At 39.4% G+C, this 18,593-nt stretch overlaps 1 protein-coding gene across 1 annotated transcript in view; it reads right to left on the bottom strand.

The window, feature by feature from the left end:
- Positions 1-18,593, bottom strand: part of BRWD3 (bromodomain and WD repeat-containing protein) — a 242,942-nt gene that overhangs the window by 170,198 nt on the left and 54,151 nt on the right. Inside the window, exon 9 of the mRNA XM_067143342.2 lies at positions 8,853-9,007. Coding sequence (XP_066999443.2) covers positions 8,853-9,007 — 155 coding nt within the window. The remainder of the gene's footprint in view (positions 1-8,852; positions 9,008-18,593) is intronic.

Below are 18,593 nucleotides of genomic sequence, written 5' to 3' on the forward strand. Positions count from 1 at the left end.
TTACTTGCATTCTGAAGGTCTTCATATCCTCCGCTGAAGGACCGTAATGAGCATTCCGTCACAATATGATGAATTGTCTACACTGCATCACCACCATCACACTGAGGGCTGGGAGTTTTCTCCCACTTGTGTAGCCAGAAGTTACATCTTCCGTGACCGGTCCGCACTCTGTTCAGAGACATCCATATCATTCTTGTGACACTGAAACCAGGTTTCCTGCAGGGATCGATGATCAATCCTAGCTGATCAGGGTTTGATGTAGTCCATTCTTCCCGCCAAGTTTTGTCTATGTTGTACTTTGGTTCAATCAACCTCTTACCTAGTTGCCATGAGGGATATCGAGATTTTAATCTCCTTTGCTTCTGGGGATAGCAGTCCTGATGTATGGGTAAGAAATCATTTGCAGTACATTTTAACCATTCTTTCTTTTTAGAGCTGTTAGCCTTCTAAGGTGGAAGATGAATGTTGGATAACACTGGTATCCACTTGAGTGGTGTGAATTTGAGAGTGCCTGATATTGTCCTCATTGTATCATTTAACTGGACATCAACTTTTCCTACGTATGCAATGCTGATCCATACGGGACTACAACATTCAGCAATCAAGTATACTAAGACGAGAGCAGTTGTATGAAGAACAGTCGCAGTTGCCCCCCAACTTGTACCACAGAGTTTGTAAAGGATGTTGTTACGTATTCCGATTTTAGTTGCTGTTCTGCAGAGATGTTCTCTGTATGTCAAAGAGCGGTCCAGCACAACACCCAGATATCTTGATTGAGGGCAATACTTTAGCTGTTGACCTCTGAATTGTACTTGAAGAATGTAGTGGGCCCTCCTATTATCCAGATGAAATGCACTGACCTCTGTTTTACTGGTGTTGGGTTTCAATTGCCAAGTGTTAAAGTAGCTGTCCAGTGTTAGGAGATCTTGAGTGACAATTGTTTCAGCAGTCTCAAAGTCTGTGGACTGGACTGTCAGGGCTATGTCATTAGCATATATGAACTTCCTGCAAGCTGTAGGTGGAAGATCTGCAGTGTAAAGATTGAAGAGAAGTGGAGCAAGGACTGAGACCTGTCATAATCCATCATTTAATCTATAGGACCTGCTTCTGTCACCATTTAGGTGTACTATTTAAAACAGTATATGATTGGTCCACCTTGTCAATACACTTTTATCATTTTGAATCGTCTGACTCGTTGGCTGACTGGTCAGCATACTGGCCTTCGGTTTAGAGAGTCCTGGGTTCAATTCCTGGCCGGATCGGAGATTTTAACCTTCATTGGTTAATTCCAATGGCCCGGGGGCTGGGTGTTTGTGCTGTCCTCAACATCCTTGCAACTCACACACAACACACAACACTATCCTCCACCACAATAACACGCAGTTACTTACACATGGCAGATGCCACCCACCCTCATCAGAGTTTGTCTTACAAGGACTGCACTCGGCTAGCAATAGCCACACAAAATTATTATTATTATTTTGAAACAGGTTTGAATGAAATAATTATAGATGAGAACCCATTGTATGAACTAGCATTTAATAATTTAAGGATAAAAAAGAAGAAAAGATATGACTTGAAGATCTTAAATTTATTTAGGAAGTGATTTTCATTCAACATCATCTAAATATTTAAATTTTATGTAAATATAATTTTCCTAATACACCACTAATGTTTGTTTATTCCTTGATACAGTGAATTGTGATATAATAGTTCTTTAAATTTTGGGCTAAACAAAAGAAAGTATTATATTGTTTTTGTTCTTTGATATTTATAAATCAGTTGGACTTTAATCATATACTATTTTAAATAGTTTTAACAGCTTCTTACAGACATCATCTATTCAATACCATTAGATTAATATAGCATCTTATATAATTGGTACTAGCTTCGATCTTACTACATTAGGTCATCTTCAGCCTTGATCAAAGTGGAAACACATGTATACATATAACCACCAATAAAGAATACAATATGGTATGTCTTAAGTAAAATCGAAATCTAAAACAGTGATGAAATGTCAGACTACACATTTAAAATTGAAACTAAAATGATACATTAAAACTGTTGTGGCTGGTGTTGGACTATGTCAATGTCCTTATATTATAATTTATATTATATATTATAAGTGTTTGTGTGTAAAATAAATTTGTGTAAACACAGTAGAAGAAAATGCATCTCTTATTCAGCTTTAAAGCATTTATTATGATGGGTCAAAATGATTCGTTGCCACTGTTCTAGGAACGTAAAATTCTCAGCCGTTCTAGTGTTAATATTTCATCGACAACCCCTTTTGGTTCTGAGTTAAGTAAGTTTATTTTAGGTTTCCATACATCTCTGAGCATTAGGGGCATGTAGTGTTGCTGCAATTGAGCTTGAAAATATAGTATCTGTTAGCAGAGGCAAACCAAGTTTTTACATTAAAACCCATTTGAATTCAAAATTATTTCAATTTCAAGCAATGCCAATTGTTCAAAGCTTGTACTGTCATTGGTTTCACAGAGCCCTCAATCGGTGGCATAGAAAGATCAGCAGAGACACCTTCCATAGAGCAATCTATCGGTGAATACTGTTAACTGTAATGACCTAAGCATCCTATTATTCAAATAAATGGGTATTTTACGAAAATAAATGACGTAATGAAATAATATTTCTCTAGCAATCCTGAGATGGAGACTTTTCTTTTGATGTATAACACATAGGCGTTAGTAATGTAATTTTCTCATAACATTGTGTTAAACGTTCAATATATATATATAGGAATGTAACAAAGAGAGCACATAAGTCACCGGAAAGACATCAACGAAAGTACGGCTCCAGTGTATAGGACCCTCACCAAGATGACTTGATTCAAGAACTGCAAGAGCTTCAAAGGAAAGCAGCACAATTTGTTCTGGGCGATTTCTGACAAAAGAGTAGTGTTACAAATATGTTGTAAATTTTGAGCTGGGAATACTTGGGAGTAAGCAGATGAGCAGCTCAACTAAGTGGTATGTTATTGAAATAATAACAATAATACAGATGTTGATTCCCATAGGGAATTTAAAATATTTGTCCTGAATGATTAAATTTATAATACCAATATAAAGTCCAATAACAGACCATTATATTGGTATTATAATAACAATAAGTTATTTTATTAATTTGGCCACCTAATCAATACAATAAATCTTGTCTTTGTTGAATTACGTCGACAATGACATGTTAAATAACTTATTATTATTATTATTATTATTATTATTATTATTATTATTATTATTATTATTATTATTATTATTATTATTTCAATCAAATATCATCAATAAGGATCAAAAATGGATGTAATAAGTGGTATGTTACAAGCTGTCATTGGAGCATGGAATGCCATTAGCGTAAGTTTGAATGGAGGTTTTAAAGTTAGGAAAGATGAAGTGTAAATTCAAGAGGACAAGTTGGGGTAAATATTTGTTTAATAGGAAGGGGACTTAGGGACTGATTTAGTTACAAAGGAAGATGTTTGATAAATTTCCAACTTCTTTGAACTCATTTAAACTGGGCAAGTTGGCCGTGTGGTTAGGAGTGTGCAGCTGTAAACTTGCATCCGGGAGATAGCGGGTTCGAACCCCACTGTCGGCAGCCCTGAAGATGGTTTTCATGCTGGGGCTGTACGTTAATTAAGGCCACGACCGCTTCCTTCCCATTCCTAGGCCTTTCCTGTCCCATCGTCGCCATAAGACCTATCTGTGTCGGTGCGACGTAAACCAAAACATTTAAGAAAAGACTGCCACCTGGGTCAACAGCCCTAAATGCAGATAAGTGGTGAGTGGTGACTGATTATGATGATGATCTGTGCTGTACCAAAGCCCACCTCTTCAGCCTTCAATGCCGTGGACATCTTCACACGTTACCCCGAGCAGGTACACATACTGGGTAGTACACACCGGGTCAGTGTGTCCTGGGACTTGCACAGGCAGATTTAGCACTCCCTGCGATAGAGCTGCCTCTAAAGAGAGTCCCCGTCTGCTAATACATTAATAAGCAATAGCTAGCAATAATACATCACAAACAGTTCATCAGTAATTCTGCACTTTTAGATAGTAAAGAACTATTATAGCCAACTACCATGCCCTCAGTCCTTCAGTTATCTCACATGTTTAACTAATAAACAATAGCTCACAATAATACAACATGAACAGTTTGTCAGTTATGAAATAGTCACAACACAATTAAGCAACACTGGTCACCATCTTGATAGAAAGGTGACCGCCTCACTATGCGGAAGTTGTAAGAGAACTCCCAGCTACATCCGCACTGGAAGTTTCTTCACAGACATATATTAAATAGATAGCCAGTGCCATATCTTGTAGCACTGGTGCTAGTGAAGCCGGAAACTTGCAGCCGCTGCCATCTTACGTCACTACAGATTCACAGTAAACATGCATGTTACTATGTTACGTGCAGTTTTGTTTTATGTTGTTTTTATGTACATTTCACATTAACTTTTTGGAAAACTACTGTGTGGCAGATTGATGAATACCCGTGTACTGTAGTGTTTGGGTGTGTTGTTTCCTATTCACGAAGAAAGAATAAGGAAGGAATAGGAGTTCCAATACACTGGTAAGTGGCGTACTTGTGCTCATGTACACTTGTTGCCTACTTATTAATGCAATTAAATTTACGATTAAAGGTTCCTAATTCACTTCCTTCTGGTGTATATTTGTTGGCATGCAGTCTCGCTCTCTTCTAATCTTTAAAGATATATTATAAGAATGTCAAAATTACTGTTAAAATTAGAGTGGAAGGATTGGTAAGCTTGCATCAACCAAAATAGGATGTTAGGTTTATTATCACAGAATATTATTAAATATATCTCAGGATTCGTGGTAAAGATGTTAGCCAATTCTCTACAATGTGATACAAGTAAGGAAGCTGCTGTACAAAAAGAAAATCCTTAGCCAGGTTGAGTGGCTCAGACGGTTGAGGCGCTGGCCTTCTGACCCCATCTTGGCAGGTTCAATCCTGGCTCAGTCCCATGGTATTTAAAGGTACCGTACTGGTATTCAAATATGCCAACCTCGTATCAGTACATTTACTGGCACGTAAAACTCCTGTAAGACAACATTCCAGCACCTTGGTGTCTCCGAAAACCGTAAAAATAGTTAGTGGGACATAAAATAAATAACATTATTATAAGAAAATCCTTATCCATTCATTTCTTTCCAGAATAGAGGCAATCTGTATGTTCCTACGAAAGATGTTCATGTGTGCAAACTTACTGAGATGTATTTCGGAGAAAATACTTGCAAAGGTTTAAGCTCAGTCATGAAAGAGAATATACCAAACGAAGTCACAGCTCAGTTGTATGTAACTTTTTTTTTTCAAGTTAAAGCTCACATATTTTAAGACTTAAACTCAAAGGATATGCATGTTTATCGCCTTATTAGTGTAATTTCATCACTGTACCTGAAAATACGTGGGAGAGCCCGCCTAGTGGCCCTGATCATTAAAGCGTTGAAGTCTAAACCGTCTGACACTGTAGTTAGCCGGTTCGAGTCCCGCTGGTTGAAAGAAAACATCATCATCAGAATGTTGGCTGGCTGGGTAAGAGAGGTGGTGGTATACAATTTCTAATCATTAAATTGCATGACAAAAGCCTGGATTAAATTCCAGACCTCTCTGAAAAGCTCATATGGAGTGAGGACATGTGACGCTGTTGATGGTGAATCGTCCGTTGGATGGAGAAGTTAAGCCTTGAGCAGACCCATTTGTGTTATTCGACAGGAGTAGGCTATGTGCCGGCACCAGGTTTCACCCTCACCCTACTTAGTATCATATATCACGTAATTTATTTCATCTCATTAACTCTTCTGATGAGGCTGACGTCAGGAAGGGCATCCAGTCATAAAAACTCGCCACGGCAGATTCATCTCACCTCATACCCGACCCCATAAAGAAACGGGACAAGGATTGGACAAACAAACGAACCTGAAAATATGTGTGAATCGTGCTGTACGAGAGTTGAATGGAAACAGATTTGACCAAAGATCGGTCTAAAACAGGTTGGTTATTTTCAAGCATTGGTAAATTGATATACAAGCCTTTCTTTTTTCTTTAACAGTAAAATAATGGACCTAATAGGTCTAATTAATCAATGTTATTATTTTGATGTGCTTTTAATTATTTTAAGGATCTCCTGTCCAATATTCCCGTTTTGGCTACTATTGTACATTAATCCATCGGGGTAGTGTAGTGACTTAAGATGGCGGCGGCCACATGCTTCCAGCTTCAGAATCCTGCTGCTCATTGCCAGTCGAAATCTATATGTCTGTGGGTTTCCTGCAGTATGGTCGCCATTTTCTCATACCGAACTCCGTTGAACGTCTTTTCAAAGTTACGAAGGATACAAATACCAGGCAACTGATCTCTATGCATCTCTGAACCAGGATCTAAAGGACAAACACACTTCTTGAGTTCCAAGGCCTTTTCAGAAGCTAAGAAAATGGCCAATGTGATCTTCAGTTTACCTGTAGATGAGGAGGTGGATCACTTATGGAAGATTTTTAGTATGGTACTCATCAGGCTGATTATAAGGGAGTGTCTCCATTCTCTTGCATTAGGTCTCTTTAGCAAGCTCAAGAATGTTGACTGCAACCAGCCATACGGAAGTTCTGGAGCTTTTACAGTTTTTGTCTTTTTTAGGGCCTATTCTACCTCAGCCATTGCAATCAATGGGCCCATCACAGCTTTTCCATGTTCTGGGTTTTTCCTATTGTTGCCGAGAAGTTATTCTACATACTCCAACCAATGCTGTATCTTCAGGTCTTCATTCAGGATCAGGTTGCCGTTCTTATTTCTCAGGCAGCTTAGTCGGCCAGTCTGCTTATACCTAATCACCTCATGAATTTTCTTGTGGAGATGGAGCATATCATAGTGCCTTTCGAGGTCCTTGATTTGGCACAGCGGTCTTCAAGATGCACATCTTTGGCCTTCCTGATGTCTCATTTGATACTTACGTTGAGTTCTGATCCATTCAGATCTTGGATTTCATAATGAAGTTAGTCTCCATGAGGTCCAGAAGGGCCTCCACATCCGCAGTTCCTTTCTGAGCAGTCTTTGATTTTGCAGCATGGTGTGTGCATTGTCCATAATGCAGTTTTTTTCACTCAGTCCACAGGGCCTCCACACTCTCTATAATTCCCTGGATATTAAACTGTTGTTCTATATTTTTAATGACCTCTAGCTTTTTATCTTCACAGAGTGCTTTGATTCCAGCTTGCTGGGTACTTTCATTCTCCTTATTTTCTTCAGGCAGAGGCATATAATGGCACAAAACACAATGGGATGTCTGCTGCTCCTGGTATAGTCTTTACAGCCTTCACTGCATTTAAACTTTTCCTGATCATGATATAATCTACTTGATTCCTAATCACTCTTTGTGGGACGTCCACTGGAGACTTCCAGGTGTAAAGGTTTTTATTAGGCAGTTTAATCAAGGTGTGTTCATGATTGCCAAATCATGCTTGAAACAAAATTGAACAAGCCTGTCCCATTGTTCATTTCTGTTTCCTAACCCAAAACCTCCACCAAGTTTGCCACCTTTTATTCTAAAACTTTTGCATTAAGGTCCCCCATTAGTTTGACCATGTTGTTGTTCTTGACTGATTGAATAAGCTTTTCTAGGTCACTGTCAAAGGAGTCAATCAAGTCCTCATTGCTGTCAGCCATGGGTGTGTAGACCTAACGTGGACATCCACTGAAGCGGCACTGACTTGGACCATGAGGATTTGGACACTTTAGGGCACTACTGTCTTGATGGCCTGGTCCATTTCTTCAATAATGATGAATGCAACTCTGTTGCAGTGCTGTGTGCTGTCCTCACCACAGTAGCAAATGGTGTGCTCATCCACTAGACACATTCCTGAGCCCAGCCATCTCTTTTCACTGATGCTGAGTATTTCAACCATTCACAAGACATTAACTGGATTGATTACTAATCACCAAACCATTTATAGATCTCACTACATACACAAATAAAGCATACAATACAAGCCACACACAATCTCTACCAGCACAGCAAATGGCAAGTTAAGGGTTATTCAATGGAGCTCTCGTAGTCAGCAACTGTGATGTTGCCATCGATACTTTCACGGCCCGTACTTATGCCATGTCACGGCATAAGCCCAAAAGCCTATATCATGTCTACAGCACCTGTGGTGTTTTACGGAAAAATGACTACCATTATTGCATTCAGGGGTAAATAATAATCATTTCATGTGGCTATTTCTACCAAGTGCAGCCCTTGTAAGGCAGACCCTCCGATGAGTGTGGGCGGCATCTGCCATGTGTAGGTAACTGCGTGTTATTGTGGTGGAGGATAGTGTTGTGTGTGGTGTGTGGTGTGTGAGTTGCAGGGATGTTGAGGACAGCACAAACACCCAGCCCCCGGGCCATTGGAATTAACCAATGAAGGTTAAAACCCCCAACCCGGCTGGTAATCGAACCCGGGACCTCTGAACTGAAGGCCAGTACGCTGACCATTCAGCCAACAAGTCAGACATACAGGGGTAAATACAAAGCCTATACTGGTAAGAGAGGTTTCCTTCTTTCAAACCCAAGGGTGTTGCTTGTAAATATAGATGCCTAACTGAGGAATGGGAAATTATGTTATTATTTCTTTGCATGCAACAAATGCTTGAAAAGGTAGAATGTATGCACACTTCAGAAACAATACAGCCCTAATAAAGGTGTCTAAAATTCAATGGTGGTGTTTTACGGAAATATTCACTTGACAAACAATGGTAGTGAGTGATTGCGTAGTTGTACTTCTTAAAACAATAATCACCTCCACCACAAAGAAAACACCTGTTACTTACTGAAAGTTATATTTGCCTCCAATGACGTACTGATAACTCCAAAATGCAACTGACCCATCCGTGCTGGTTGAGATCAAATACTGGACATCACCTGATGTCATGGGGCAGAAATGAACAGCAGTGATCATGCCAGTGTGACTGGATAAAATAGCTACCTGAAATTCATAGAACACGAACGGACTTTAGTGCACATTTTCAGTATTACCCTTATTAGAAACTATTTTTAAATGTCCTAAGAATGAAATTCAGGAGAGTGGGTTGAGTTGTTATCCACAAACTAAAGAATGTGCTTGGAGAAGCATAGTGAACATGTTTCACTTAATCTCACATTTCTTACAAGCTATTTACACTACAATATTTATTCCTAATAGTAATAAGGTATTTATGAAATGCATAGTCATTTAATGGGTATGGATGTGTAGAAGCTGAATTAAAAAACCTCGAAATATTAGGTACAGGGAATAAATACCAAAATGTAATACAGCACATAATGTACAGGAACAAAATTACATTATGTCATAGAGAGAAGGGACAAATTTAATTTGAACAACAAAATAAGGATGACAAATTCTCTTACACGATTTCTGTACAATACGTTACGCTTTTAACTGCTGTAAAAGTACACACTAATTACAAGGCTCATAAAATGAAAATTTTGGAAGGAAATAGTAAGAATGAAACTGCCTTTAGAGAATGCTCAATACTTAACTGTAAGAGAAAAAGTGATCCATCAGTGTGTTATTAAATCTTTCTTCAGCCTATCACTGATATTTCTGAAGTTGATAGAAATGTCCTCACTCGTCATAGGCACTAAATGATCTTTCAAGTGATTAAAGCCTAAGTTTTCGCATAGTTTTAAAGAAAAGCATTCAGTTGAGTACACAAACCAAAACAAAAAAGAAAGAAAGAGAAGAAATAAACATAAGAAAAACCATCATTACTGTGATGAATTGTAATATCAAGAAGTTCAAAATATGAAGAATTGTATGGTGGTTTCTCTACCAAATTGGTATCTATGTGTGTCAACAAATAAGAAGAAAATATGAAAGATCACAGGAAGCCCATAGTTGTAGTTTGCTCCTTTTCAGAAACCCACATATCAGTTTAACGACTGACAACTCAGACTCCTTAGCTACTATCGGCGTCTGACGAGAAGTCGTGGCAGCCTGTAGGTATGGCAGGAGTAAGATACTATACTCTTAGCTACAAATGTCAGTCATGACAGACAACGAGAGCTCTCTGAATCAATGCATATTAATTATCAAACTGTTCATTACGCAGTACATACAGTAAATGGGTAACTAAGGCACAATTGCACTACCTCTTTGAAACTTCACGACAGCGCCTCAGTTCGCAAGAGTTACCACGGATGGAACAGATGTTTACTGCCAGGTCTTGAGACTTGGGATAAGCGCATGCTCATCAGCCATGCTGTCCGGCTCCACGGCTAAATGGTCAGCGTGCTGTCCTTTGGCCCAGAGGGTCCCGGGTTCAATTCCCAACCAGGTTGGAGATTTTAACCTTAATTGGTTAATTACAATGGCTTGGGGTTCTCTCTCTCTCTCTCTGTGTTTGTGTGTGTTTTTTTGTTGTCTTGAGCATTAGAATTCATCATAGGTAGGGCCCCATCCTAACAGACGCACAGGTCGCCTGTAAGGCGTCAAAATGAAAGCCCTGCACTAGGCCTCTCCGCAGGCCACACGCCATTCCATTCCATCAGCCATGCTTACCCCTCACACCTCTTGCCCGCATCCATGCAACTTCTTGTCGGATGACCATAGTAGCCAAGAACCTTTGAAAAACACAACATTACCAATAAAATGTTTATAGCAGACTTAGTCATCACTCATCATCATGAATTTACAGTTCCAGTTTCCCAAGTACTGTTGATAAGCCTCTTCTACTCTCCTCTATTCATAAATGTCCTGTTCTCCACATCATCCACTGCATTGTCAGTGTTGACCATATCCATCCAGCAGGTTCTGTCTCTTCTAACCTGGTGATTTCCTTCTACCTCTCTTCCCAAGTACACTCAGGCTGTTCTTGTACGCTATATCATCATACATCCTAACCAGCACAGTACGGATGTACCAACACTGTCTAGCAGATATTTTTTCATCCCAGCTTCCTGTCTCATCTCCTCATTTCTTAACTTGTCAATCCTGATCTTCTGGATAGAGGATCTCAGACTCTTCTCTGATGCCTGCAACCTTGATGAGTCCTTCTTAGCGAGGGTACATGTTTCGATACCATAGGTAAAGGTCAGTATCGTTCTACTGTAGAGATATGACTGATCAAAAATGAACAATGGTACAATTTTTCAAGAAGTAAGACCTAACAGTTTATTTCTGCACTATTCTCATCAGCATGATGAGAGCTAAAGTAACATATATATCATTTTCAGTGACTGGAATCAATTCCTTTACCCTAGATCGAAATGGATATAACATTCCTCAGGTCCTTATGTACCACTCAGTGTAGTGATTTGTTTCTGTAACAATTACAGTAGCTGGACGAGTTCAGGCGGAAAAAAAAAAGTTTGAAAGCCTTTACTGGTTCTACAACATTTAGGACCTTGGGGTCCAAAATAAAATGTTTATTTCTTACATAATTATCCATGTCTTCCCAGTAAGAATTACACACAGCACCTCTACATCCAGCATGAATAGTACTGGAAACAACAGTCTCTTCAGTATCAATTCACCTTCATCAGAGTCTAACTCTGCAACATCACTCATCAGAATTATCACTAAAATTATAATTAGGCCTACTATCCTCATAATCACTAAAACACTTATTTAATATGCCTTTTATAGCATTGCTACAAAAATTATCCTTGTTTTCCTATGCCATTGCAGGAAAAGTACATGAGTGAATAGTCAACAAATTTTGCACATTGCTAATGAGGTAAAAAACCATTAAAGTGGATCGATATATGTATGAAACGAAACAATGGAGCTTTGCCTAGATGGCTGTGAAGAGACCTCAGGCATAGTTTGACGGAAACTCAGGAGATGGAACGACAATGCAGATGTGGTGGAATGCTTGTCAGACACGTCACTCCAGAGCAGCAGACAGCTACCGCATGACGAATGCTACACGTCATTCCAAGCTATTGGGTTAATTTTGCTTTCTTTGGAATCTTAACATCCCAAAGGGTCCTCACAAGCTGGTAACAGGTGGGGACTCTTTTGCAGCTGTTGGTGATCCTTCTTGTGGCTATGTTGTCTCTGAAGACTATACTGCTGAGGTAGGTGGAACTGTCCACACTCTTCAGCTGGTTAGTCTCATGGTTGTTGGTCGGCTATATCTGCTCTCTGCCTTCACCACCATCTTCGTTTCACTAATCTTGAGGTCAACCTTCTGAAACTTGACTTTTCACAAGTTGAGTCTTGCCTGCACCTCGTCATCTGTTTCTTCCCAAATCATGATGTCATCAGTAAAGGCAACTGTGTTGAGTTCACCCAAAGTTTCCTTCATGCTCTTCATTTTATAATTCATAACTGTGACAAACAGCAGAACGGAGAGTGCACTGCCTTGCTGGATGCCATTCTTAGTTGTAAACCATGATAAGTGCCTCCCTCCAATTCCTATGCAGCTGGTACAGTCCCTGTACAACACCTGAACTTTCCTTACAAGTTCTTCAGGCACCATCCTCTTTCCCAAGCAATGCCAGTTCATCTCTCTTGCAGCACTGTTATATGCCTTTTCAATATTCAGGAATGCCAAGTTCTTGCCTTTCTGCCAATACTTTGCCACCAGTATTCTGGCACTGGATATAAGATCTACAGTTGACCTGTAACTTCTGAAGCCGTACTACTCGTATTCCGGTTGAGGTTCTAAGACAGTTCACAGCTTCCATTCTATGATTTTCTCGATCATTTTCCGGCCATGTGACATGAGAATTATCCCCCTATTATCAGTGGATTTTTGTATATTCCCTTTCTTGAACAAAGGAATGATAACACCACCGATGCCATCTGCAGGTACCATGTTCTCCTTCCACAGTACATTAAGCAGCCTGTGTAGTCAATGCAGACCCTGTATACCAGCTGCTTTGATCATGTCTGCATTACTTGATCTATTTTTGGCTATTTTCCTCTATGCATAGTTCTTAGTGCGGCTTCTGTTTCTGTGCAGGTGATAGCAGGCTCCTCTGAGCAGGCTTCACATCTGGTTTTATGTTTCTCTTTTCCTCTAATCCATTCAGGAGGTTGTCAAAATGGTTCTTTGGGAGCTCTCTGACTTTATTCCCACTTTCATCTTCAAGTGCCTTGATGGTATCAACTGGTTTCCTTTTCCCTTTGAACATGTTGTACAGTAACTTTATATTGCCTCTGCTATCTTCATCCAGTTTCATGCCCACAGACTTCAATTGCTTTCTTTGCCAAGATGATGTTCAGTCTGGCCCTTTCTTCATCTCTCGTCTTCACTTCATCTCTTGGCAAATGACCTCTTATCTGGTCCTGATAGTCTGCTCTCATGTCTGTTTTCTGAAGTTCACCTTCTTCTTGAACTAACCCTCTGACCTTCAGGTTCTCATCTCTGTACACCTCTCCATGATGTTTGTTCTTTTCTTCATCCCTTACAAGTTCGAACTTTATTTTCTCTCGGTCTCTTTCTTTACACGATGCATTCCTTTCCCTTATGGTTGTTCTCACCTTCATTCCACCATGATGTTTCCTTCTCCCTCACTTTCATGCCCACAGACCTCAATTGCTTTCTTTGCCAAGATGATTTTCAGTCTGGCCCTTTCTTCATCTCTGGTCTTCACTTCATCTCTTGGTAAATGACCTCTTACCTGGTCCTAATGGTCTGCTCTCACATCTGTTTTATGAAATTGCCACACCTTGATCTTTGACATCTTCCTGTTGCTAATAACTGGTGGTCAGTCAAGGCTCTCATTAAGTATTACTTTGACATCTGTCACAAGCCTGCTCCTTTCTTCATCTGTGATGACATACGTAATTGAAATGAAACCTCACAGCGCAACAGCCCTGTAGGGCCATGGCCGACCAAGCAACCGCTAGTCAGCCCAAAGGACTGCAGATTATGAGGTGTCGTGTGACTGGCACAACAAATCCTCATGGCCATTATTTTTGGCTTTCTAGACCAGGACCGCTATCTCACCGTCAGATAGCTCCTCAAATGTAATCACGGAGGCTGAGTGGAATTCAAACCAGACTTCAGATCCAGGTAAAAATCCCTGACCTGGCTGGGAATCAAACCCGGTGAGAGGCAGGTATGGTACCTCTACACCATGTGGGACCAACAATGACATAATCCATTACAGTCTTATACGGTCCATCCCGACTGTATCTTATGACCTTGAGACAGACTCCTTTCTGAACCAGCTGTTTTTCTTATTACATGTGATCAATTTCATCTTCAGTTCCATATTGACTTTATCTGCAGAAAGGACTCCCCATAGGATCCCCTATTTCTGGAATGTTGGCAGAAATCTACAGAGATAAGCTAGAAAAAAACAACGGTACTTAATAACTTACAAGGAATATTCCATTGGTCAAGATATGTAGATGATATTTTCATTATTATTGACCCACCGACAGTACATCTTTAAAATACAAAACCTCAATATCGCTTTCAGAACTAACAACACCTCATTCAAACTAATTTAAAACATGAATACTCTTAATAAATATATGCAATCAGGGCTCTATAAGTTAATACGCAATCAGTGTGATGCCAGCTACATCGGACTGACTGCGAGGAATTTTCTAGTCCATTATAAATAACACTTTCATGCAGCTAAATACAGGAAGTTTTCTGCCATGAGTGAACACATGGGGGATTACAATCAAACATTTTCATCTATAGATAAAGATTTAGATATCCTGCATGCAGCCAATAAAGGAACTTTATTAAACATTCTGGAAAATATTCACATAAACTTCAATCAAAAATCAAATTCCATTCACAATCTCATGAAATTCAGGAGAAGTCTAACATTCTTGTTGGTATAACAATTGAAAGAGATCTTAATCAGCAAATAAGAAAGTCTGCGCAACATATGTCCGGCTCCTCATCCTTCAACTCATTCCCCCTCCCCTCATCTGCAGCTTCCCCTAGTGAACATTATCTCTCAGCAGTCCCCAGTTAGTGCTAAGGTTAACATCACCCAAAGTGAACAAATTAGAGAGTGAATTATTTGTATTTTAAGTCAAAAAGAGAATACATTAGAGAACCGTTTCAGGGGATATTAGCATTTATATAGTTTATTACATGTGCTTATCACCCATTGAGTCCAATTTAGGGTCTCAGTCATAACAATTCCTAAGTTAGTCACTGAAGTAGAGTAGGGTATGATGTTATTGTTTAAAATGATTGGGGAGATGTCCTGTTGCTTGAGGGAATATAGGTTTTTACTGATACTGATAATAATAACTTGAGTCTTATTTGAGTTTATTAATAAACTGTTTTTATTTGCATAGTCACTAAGATGTTGAAGGTCGGAATTTATTTTAGTAATTGCAGTATTTAATATCACTCGGTTCTGAATGATAGTAAATCTGTACATCATCCGCGTACACTTGCAATTTGCAGAATTTAAGATCTTTAGATATATCATTAATTTGGATTATAAATAACAGTGGTCCGAGAACTGACCCCTGAGGGACACCAAGGGCCTTACTTTGCCATCCTGAACTCAAATTTCCAACTGTCATATGTTGTCAGCAATTTTCAAGTTAACCCATATAAGCCCATATCGTTTTTTATATAAAATTTTTATGATATTCAACTAAAGTAGTCCTTAGAGGTACAGAACTCATACTACATGCATTAAATAATGTTATTATTTGTACTAGTTGTTTTATTAATATGGGTCATTAACGACCTGGCGGGCAGATACCGTGCCATTAGAAATGAAGTTGATTTTTTCCATTTCTTTGGCTATTTTTCAGTTGATACGTGCAATAGTTTCTCATTTGACACTTTTTACTAATATTTGATTATAAAATGTGATAGAGCCAAACGCTGATCGAAAAGCTCCATTATTACATACCACATACCATACAAAGTAACAAGTTGTGTTAGAAGATGTTCTCTTCCTCCAAAAATATATCTTTACAATAAGTTAAAGAATTCAGTCTGAATCCTCTTAAGCCCTATGAAATACAAAAAACCACTTATTATGGAGCATAAAGCCATGTAATTTATACAGGCCTTTGTTGTTTTATGTTGACAAACAGCACACTGCCGTCGTGGTTGCTGCATGACAATGAGGTGTTTTGTCTTTTCCTTTCGTACTGATGTAGGTATTATCTGAGGAGTAGCTACGAGGCGATTTGGTCCTGGAAGCAATCTTGGTGAGTTATATTTCATTAGAGGTGAACTTGCAAATTCTCTGCAGAACTTCAACATGTCTGATGAGTATCCCATTGATTTTGCCAGTTGAAAGACATTCTTCTGTACAACATCAAACATCTAAAAGATTATAGGGACATACCACTTCTTTCCTCTGATTGCAATCGGGTAAGCAAAAATATTGCCATCCATCTGATCAACACACCCCTCCTCCATGTAGGTATTGTACGTTTTAGCTACATTTGGTTGATCTACATCTATCCTCCTCTTAGTGGCAGCAGAATAGTGTCTCACAGTTCCTAACGGATGCACGCCAGATTCACTGGAGAGTTTTTTTTTTTTCTTTTGCAAGTTGCTTTACGTCGCACCAACACAGATAGGTCTTGTGGCGACGATGGGACAGGAAAGGGCTAGGAGTGGGAAGGAAGCGGCCATGGCCTTAATTAAGGTACAGCCACAGCATTTGCCTGGTGTGAAAATGGGAAGCCACGGAAAACCATCTTCAGGACTGCTGACAGTGGGGTTCGAACCTACTATCTCCCGAATACTGGATACTGGCCGCACTTAAGTGACTGCAGCTATCGAGCTCGGTCACTGGAGAGGAGGGTAACAACACTATTGTCATACCAGCGTACAGTACAAATCGTGTTTGCTTCATCTATACAGCAATCATAAGAACCTTGCTACAACTTGCAATTTTTAATGCCTTTTTCATTCATTAGAGAGCACTTATCAACCAGAGTATCGAGTTGCTAGAGTATTTCAAAAGTAGTCTAGTCAGACTTCGCAAAGCCCTGAAAAACAATACAATATTAAACCATAAACCCATAAAGAAATGAAAAGTAAGCAGATAATTATATGTTTAAAGCTGGCACATTTTCATTGACATGGATGTAATTCATAAACTAACTGTTACTGATCATGAGAGAACCCAAGACTCATTCACAAATCTCGACTCCACAACACAAAAATTGGTGTTTGATGCATAAGATAAGTTGAATACAGGTGCTTCTTCCCTTTTCCGCCTCTTATCCGTGTTTCTTCTTCTCCTTTTCTTCCTGTAGGCCTATCAAGACTGAAGATCTGTCAAGTCAAGAAGACCCCTCAGTGAGTGCTAATGCCTGCCCTCCCGAAGAAACTGGGAAGTAAAATCAACCTCACTGGGAGCTCAGAAAAGAAGGATGTAGAACAGCTGGGATTAAGGAGGGAGCCTATCTATTTAAAGACAGCAGTGTGTGAAGATGCAGAAAATATCCTTGTGTTTTTATGTTTGTCCTAGTTTTTTCTCCCTCTCCCTCTTCCCACACCAACCTGCCATTATGTTTGACCTATTACGTGCTCCTTTCCATGTTCCTCTCTCTATATATGAGCTGAACTGACAGTTGTTTGCTCCTTTCCAATACTTATTCCAGCAACAATTTATTTTAGGACCAACATTCTTCCAACATACTATTCCTTCTGACCAAAACAGTGAAATAATTTTTCTTTTCTTTTTTGCTATTTGCTTTATGTCGCACCAACACAGATAGGTAGTATGGCGACGATGGGACGGAAAAGGGCTAGGGATGGGAAGGAAGCGGCTGTGGCCTTAATTAAGGTACAGCCCCAGCATTTGCCTGGTGTGAAAATGGGAAACCACGGAAAACCATCTTCAGGGCTGCCGACAGTGGGGCTCGAACCCACTATCTCCCGGATGAGGGCTCACAGCTGCACGTCCCTAACCGCACGGCAAACTAATTCTTAAAAAAGCTTCTTATCCCTCTTCATCCTGATCTTTCCCCCCACTTTACTGAGGATAGTACTTGATGTGGAGGTTCCCTTCTTGATGCTAACCCTATGTGGAAGGATGTATTCACCATTGCATGCTTTGGTAGAGTGGCATGTTGTTTGTGTAACCCTCGAACCAGTAGCTGATGATAGATCGTCAGGTCTATTTTACCAGTAAATACAGGTAGAAGAAGTTGTGAATATTTACGTTAGATGGCAGCGTTCATCAGGCATGTTTTCTCCTTGGAATGTGGAATTTTTCAGTGTTCAATACATCCATTTATGTGTGATATCTTTGAAACAAATGAAGGTCGCAATTCGTACAGATTTGAAACACGTGTTGATTTTGTTGTGACTTGTTTTCATTGTTTACTGTGTGTTATGCACACACGATGGCTACATTTTTGGATTTAAATGATGAAGATATTTTAATAGAATTAAATGTATCTGTAAATTCAAGGCCTACTGCAGCATAATGGATAAGTGTTGTGCCACCTGAGATAGGTTATGAATACCCACCGGTTAGAACTCTATCAAGTAATGAACTTTTTATTGAATAATTCCTAAAGTATTAACACTATTCACTTAAAATTTGCATGCCTATCATCAGAATTAATTTCTCTACAAAATGTATATTTTAAAAAGTTT

Source organism: Anabrus simplex, chromosome 3 (genome assembly GCF_040414725.1).
Source record: "Anabrus simplex isolate iqAnaSimp1 chromosome 3, ASM4041472v1, whole genome shotgun sequence".
Taxonomy (NCBI): Eukaryota; Metazoa; Arthropoda; class Insecta; order Orthoptera; family Tettigoniidae; genus Anabrus; species Anabrus simplex.